At 35.7% G+C, this 7,243-nt stretch overlaps 1 protein-coding gene across 1 annotated transcript; it reads right to left on the reverse strand.

The window, feature by feature from the left end:
• Window positions 1-4,791: 4,791 nt before the first annotated feature.
• On the reverse strand, window positions 4,792-6,966 carry LOC148855590 (Pentatricopeptide repeat (PPR-like) superfamily protein). Its single transcript, XM_088982343.1, has one exon. It carries the CDS (start codon window positions 6,949-6,951, stop codon window positions 5,041-5,043), a length of 1,911 nt encoding a protein of 636 aa, XP_088838469.1. The 5' UTR covers window positions 6,952-6,966; the 3' UTR covers window positions 4,792-5,040.
• Window positions 6,967-7,243: the final 277 nt, after the last annotated feature.

The following is a 7,243-nucleotide window of genomic DNA, read 5'->3' on the forward strand; positions in this document are numbered from 1 at the left end:
AACTTCTTTTGGAAAAACATCATCTACTACTTCAGCCTACCCTATATACTAGTCACCGACAACGGGAAGCAATTTGGTGATGCCAAGTTCTGGTAGTGGTGTGCCTCCCTTAGCATCAGGCAATAGTACAACTTAGTAGGCTATCCCCATTTGAGGCTGGGAGGCCCAGCCCACGAGCGCCAGAACTGGGAACGAGATCCACTACAGTAGGGGTTACCCTGCCCTCACCCTATGGAGCCAACCATGATGCGCTCACATGACCTTGCCAAACCCGTTGCAGGCCCTCGTACGACTCCCATCTTAGCATTCATCTCTACCTACCTCTAGGTAGCTCAAGTATAAATAGTACCCCCTCTAGGTAAAGGCCAAAAACCATTGAACGGGTCAACGGGTCGATGGTTCAACCACCCAAGTCAATGGGTTATTAACCGATTCAATGGTTTTTGGCTAGGGACCGGGATTGGGATAAAATGGAATTGATTGCTTGGACGGTTCCCAATTAAAAAATTAAAAATATGATCAAAAACCATTGAACGAATCAACGGGTCAATAGTTTGACCGCCTGAGTCAACGGGCCGTTGATCAATTCAACGGTTTTTGGCTAGGGACCGGGATTGGGGTAAAATGGAACCGGTTGACTAGACAGTTCCCAGGCCAAAATGTCCATCCGTTCGGGTCAACAACGGTTAAAAAACCGTGTTTTTTTGTGCTTTTGGTTTTCACTATTCAAAAGTTTCTTCTACTGTTGTCTTTATTTGAGCGTGTGTAGTATGTTCCTTTTTTTTTTTTTTTCATTTTTTGCTTTTTTTTTGTGTGTTTGGTCTTTTTCTTCAATATCCTCCAAAATGGTCTAGGGTTTACCACCATTTTATTTCTTCCCTTTTGTTTTTTCTTTGGATTTTCTTGTGCAATGTTTATTTTTTATTTTTCTTACAAGACGATCTACTTTGTCTCTTTCTTTGATTGCATGTATGTTTAGCGCCAATTTTTACCACCATTTTTTTATGTGTTTAAGGTCACATTGGATTTATTTTTTAAAGTTTTAGAATCCCTTGCAATATCCACTGTTCTGTCCATTAGTTTCTAGTTTCTAACAATAAAAATAAAAAAATAATTAAAAGTAAAAGATGACCAAAACCGTTGAATGGGTTGACCACTTGGGTCAATGAGACGTTGACTGATTCAACGATTTTTGGCTAAGGACCGGGTTTGGGGTAAAATGAAAACTAGTTGTCTAGACGGTTTTCGGGCTGAACGGTCCTACTGTCCAGGTCAACTGGGAGTTCTCAATGTGAAACAAAGGACAACTATGAAGTAGAACTGAGAATTATCATTGTATGGTCGTATTAATTCTTTTATATGAGATTCTTTGCTAAAACAATATTTAAAAATGAATACATGATCTCTTTTAAGTCTTTATATAAATTTCAAGACTTGAATACTTATAATTATAAATTTATTTTTTATTAAAACACCATTATCATTTTTAATATAACAAATAATAATATTGCAATTCTAGCCCTTGTGAAGTAGCGGCCCCTCCGCCAGTATATAAATTAAACCGAATCGCATCGACCTGTACAGCCTTAATAAATGGTTTTAACTATCTGGGTCAATTGGGTGTTAATTTTTTATAATATAATAGATACTTTAACTCAAATCGGGATTATAATCGGGCCATTGGTCCAATTGGCTGGGTAAAACAATCGGTTGAAATCATTACTAGTAATTAAATGGCAGAAGAATTAAAATATGACTTACATCAGGAAAATTTATCAATTAAAATATTTTTTAATTATTTTCGTTGATATAGTATTAATAATAAAAAATCCATAAAAAACTTTTAAAAGTTAAAACTTGAAAATAATGATTATTTTAGTAGAGTTCTGCATATCATATCGGAAAGACATGATACATACAAAATGATAACAAGTTAACTGGGTATCAAAAAGTGGTAAATAACCTGTTGGTATTCATCGAAATTCACTGGGAAAGGGAAGGGACCTGATTGATCAAAGTTCTTCAGGTATCACACTTTAGATATTGTCTATATTTGTATATTTTGTATATATAATTTTTAGAAGGATGATTTTTTTTAATAAAATACAGATAACTACCTTAATTATCCTAACTTTGAATTCGGATCTGCTCTTCATACAGGGTGCTTTACACTGACTTCACAGGCATATCTCATTATACATTCATTATACATTGAGAATATCTCCCGTGAATAATAATGTGTAAATACAGGAAATGTTCCCAATGCGGGTGTGTCTGTGAGGTTGATGTGAGGAGCAGATCCGCTGTCCCCAACTTTGGGGGTAGTGAAATTTAGTTTCCCAAATTTTCATTTGCGATAGAGAACTATCCAAGACAAAACTTGTGGGCCTTATGTATTCTACCGCTGTTTCGAGGTTTTATCAGTGGTTGAATCATATAAATATTAAATATTATGTGCATATAATGATATAAACTTAGTGATAATATACATTATATAGTAAAAATAGAGCTTAGGTTCAAAACCCAAACTACATACACAAATAGCTTACTCATGGTGAGTCGTAGATAGATATTGATATTTAAAGGGTTTGGTTAATGATATTGGAAAGACACCATATGAAAAAACTAAAATCAATCAACTCGTATCATAAAAGGGGTAATCAATCAAGTGGTATTCATCAAATTCACGAAAGGCTTTGATTGGTCAATATTTTTCTGATACCGTGTATTTTGGGTATCATAGATTTTTCCATATTTAAAACATAAAACATTGAACGTTAAGGAGGGGGTTGCAAAATCAATTATTATTGGTTTCATATGATTAATTTAAAGTAGGGAAAAATCTATGATGACAAAAAGACTGACCAATCAAAACCCACATAATTCTAATTGATTCTATGATCGCAGTTGATTGGTAATAAATTTTTTTCCAATATCATGTCTTTCTGGCACCCTAGTTCAACCCTCATGAACATTTTTTATTATTATTTAAAAAGGAGACAAAATACCAAAAATGTGAAAGCATTTTGGTAAACAATAGCCCACTTTATTTGGTATTTACTATTTATCCAATAAATCTATTTTGAGTTATTTATTTTTAAAGTTAAATTAGGTTGCTTTCTAAAAGTTAAATCAATTTTGTAATTAATAAAGTATTTTCTTTTTGAAAAAAATCATTTAAAAATAAATATGGGTTTATGATAATCTTTTAATGGGTCCCACCATTTGTATTTAATAGACTGGATAAACATGTGTTAAGTTAATAAATAAACTCTCTATTGAGAATGTTTAGGAGTGAAACTACTCACTTTTTGAATCATATTTCTTGAATTAATAGGATGCCATGTGTCTAAATGGTGGTAGTGGGCTATGAGCTTTAGTGGCAACTTCTCAAAAAATGCCACATGTCTAACTTTCCAAAAAAATGAGAAGGCCACATGTCTGAATGGTGGGAGGCCATAGCCTGGTAGTGGGCTATGGGCTTTAGCAGGAACTTCTCAGAAAATGCCATGTGTATAGCTTTCCAAAAAATGAAAAAGCAACTTGTTTGAATGGTAGTAGTTGGTTGTGGGCTTTAACAACAACTTCTTAGAAAATGCCATGTGTCTAGATTTCCAAATAAATGAGAAGGCCATGTGTTTGAATGGTGGGGGTCTCTCTCTCTCTCTCTCTCTATATATATATATATATATATATATAGATAGATAGATAGATAAGAGAGAGAGAGAGAGAGAGAGAGAGAGAGAGAGAGAGAGAGAGAGAGAGAGAAGGTAGAATTGTATTAAATTTGAATAAGATCCGACCTAATTACAGCCTAGGTAGAAGACCATGTTATGGTCCACTTTTTTTTTTTTTTTTAAACCTTGCCTGGATACAAATCTAACCTCATGTTTTTGCAAAGAGTAGCCATTATCAGACTTGAAGCTACTCTCAGACCTAACTCCACATTCTCACACTTGTCAGCCTAAGATTTTAGAAATGAACCAAGCAATGATCCCTACTTTGGAAACTGGTAAATAAGAAAAAGAATTTTGAGAAGCATTTCAAAGTATTCAAATTTAGACACATGGCATTTTCTGAGAAGTTGGTGTTAAAGTCTACAACCCACTACCACCATTCAAACAAGTGGCCTTCTCATTTTCTAGAAGGCTAGATGCGTGGCATTTTCTGATAAGTTGCTGCTAAGGGTGGCAATGAGCCGAGTTTTTCACGAGCTACCCGAGCTTAGCTCGTGAGCCGGCTCGATATATATGTATATATATATATATTTGATATTTAATATATATGTATATATATATTTGATATTTAATATATATATAATATAATAAAAATATTATAATTATTAATTATTATAATTCTTAATTTTTTTAAATATCAAATAAAAATATTTTTATATATAATTTTTTCTCAAAACCGAGCTTGAGCTCAAGGTTCTAGCTCGAAGCTAAGCTCAAGGTTGGTAATATTCGGCTCGGCTCGGCTCGAATCCACCCCTAGTTGCTGCTAAAGCCCACAACCCACTACCACTATTTTCAGTTCATTCCTAAAAAATGCAAGAAATGCAAAAGTGGTTATCCACAACCACTTCTGCCTACATTTTATCAATCTCAATTAATCATTAGCCCTCTACGTATCATAACAAAAGAAAACTATCCATATTCTAATAATTATTGGAAAGCTATTTTTTGAAATAAATATTTATTAAAATTTTAATAATTATTTAAAATATTAATAAATATAAATTTAACATTATTGATTTCGTAATGTAAATTTAACATTACTGATTCCCTGTACTTAATATGGGGTCATTCACTAGTTGAAATGAAACAAATAGAGTGGCTGTAACTGATTTCAGGTTCTCATGGTATGTGTTATCATGCATATTGTTGCTTCTTTCAGATGCTGTACACAAAAATCTACAAAACAAATGCAGTTCTTTTGAAAAAACCAGGAGCTGTCAGAGAAGCAATAATCCTATATGGCCCTTTCTTGTTTTGATGGAACTGATGATTAAGCCATAGAAATCCAGAAAAAGACCTCTCAGATGCTTTGTTCAAAAGAACCAAACTTATGTTTCTTTGTCATCATGGTCTTTAGACTCCTGTTGACTGTCAAGAATTTAATTCTTGTAGAAGCAAAACTCTCTTCAAACCATTTCACCTGAACCTGGAGTCCAGCATCTCTCAGTGCATTCAGAGCAGATCGATACAGCTTCACATCCAAACCTGTCCCCTCTAATTTCATGTCTTGCAAAAGCTTCATCAGCTCATTAATCCTACTGTTCTTTGAGAAAACCCCAACCATAATACCTGCCAAGGCTCTGTCTAATTTGCCACCATTGAACCTGAACTCCTGGTAAAGCTTTATACACGCCTCAAACTCTCCAGCTTTACTGTATGCAGTTATCAAACTGGTATAGCTAACCTTATCAGGCGCGACCTTCCTTCGCTTCATCTCCTTCCAAAGCTTCTCCACCTGCCTCAAGTTTTGGGCTCTCCCATGCATATCGATGAGTGAATTATAGATCCAAACATTTGGCTCACACCCTCTTTCCTTCATCTTAGCCACAAGCTTCATAGCATCCCTTAGCCTTCCAACTTTCCCATACATAGAGACCATGGTAGAATAAGCTACAATACACTTATCAAAACCCTTCTGCTCCATCTCAAAATATGTCATCTCAGCCTTGGTATGAAGCCCAATCCCACAATAGATACTTATGACAGAAGCATAGGTTACTTGACCAGGCTCGCAACCCTGAGAGACTAGATCTTCATAAACTCTTATTGCTACTTTAGGCCCTCTTTTCTTAGAGTAACCATTAACAACTGCACAGAAAATGCAATCTGAAACTCTAATTTTTGCTTGCTTCATTGCCTTAACAATGTCAAGAGTTTTATCCATTAGCCCTTCTTCCACATACATTAAAATAAGTTTTAGAAACAGAGCTGGGTCTTTCACCATTTTCTTCTCCCTGGCTTCCTCAAAGATCTCTTTAGCCATCTTGACCTCTCGAATGCTTGCAAAAGAACAAATCAGAGAGGAGTAGATTGAAGAATCCTCTGAAATTCCTTTCTTTGTCATATCTCTGAAATATTCAAGAGCTTCAAAAGCTCTCCCTGATTTCCCCAAAGAATCACATAAGATCCCATAAATCTGAGTGGAAAACGATGTTGGTTCTATAAGTTTCCGGCTTTCAAATTCACAGAACAGAGAAACAACTTTATCCGTGTCACTAATTTTCCTATAAGCTTCCATGATATGGCAGTAACAACTAGGGTCTGGCAAAATTCCTGCAGATTTCATCTGATTGTATAGTAAAATTGTGCTGCTATACATATGGAGCTTGTTGTAGCTTCTCATTGCTGAATCAAAGGCTGAAACAACAAGCTCTCCATTGGATTCAAAACTTTCAAGCAAGGCCTTAGCAGTCTTAAATTTTCTGGCTCTAATGCAACTACCCACCAATCTAGAACTTGTAATTCTATCAGGGAAAACGGAGAAAGCCTTAAAATCTTCGGAAATCAATGAAATAGAGCTCCATTTCTTTGATCTGAGCAAATACCTGATGAGAAGCTGTAACGTCGAAGACTCCGGTCTAAATTCCGGTTGAATTTTTGCCTTCTGGTAGTATTCAAAGGCAAGTGCTTCGGTTCGACGATCATTCAACAATCCGCGCAAGAAAACATTTGGGTTTTCAAGTTTTGGTCCCCGACATTGCTCTAAATCTGGGAATTTCTGCTGAGGTTCAATGGTTTTGACACTGGTGGAGTCGTCTTCCAACAGGGGTGAGGGACAGAAAGAGCAGTTAATGTGAAAAAATGGTCGAGTTGAGCGGGAAACAGAGAGAAATGAGAGAATTTTTGAGGTTGAAAATGGAGTTCTCAAGTGGGTTTTCCTGTGAGAAGTGATGGTGGTCGGTGACCAGTCAGGAGAACTGGAAATCGCCATTGGACTGGTCAGAGAGAGAGAGAGAGAGAGTATATATATACCTTATCTCCTTCTGGCCACTGAATTGGTGACATTTGGAAGAACCAGAGACAGGAGATTATAACGGTTTTTTTTTTTTCATTCTGTGGACGTAAAGCAGTTCTAATTTAGCTCATAAAAACGAAAAGCCTGACCGAAAAGGTGGAGAGCGAACCAAAATCTACTTAACCAAACGGACCGGTATATAATATACTAGTCGGGGAACCCGTGCAATTGCACGGGTTTTATTAAAAGATGGGCCAAGATTGTGGTA

Source organism: Nelumbo lutea, chromosome 4 (genome assembly GCF_056320005.1).
Source record: "Nelumbo lutea isolate HS-2025 chromosome 4, American lotus-T2T, whole genome shotgun sequence".
Classification (NCBI taxonomy): Eukaryota; Viridiplantae; Streptophyta; class Magnoliopsida; order Proteales; family Nelumbonaceae; genus Nelumbo; species Nelumbo lutea.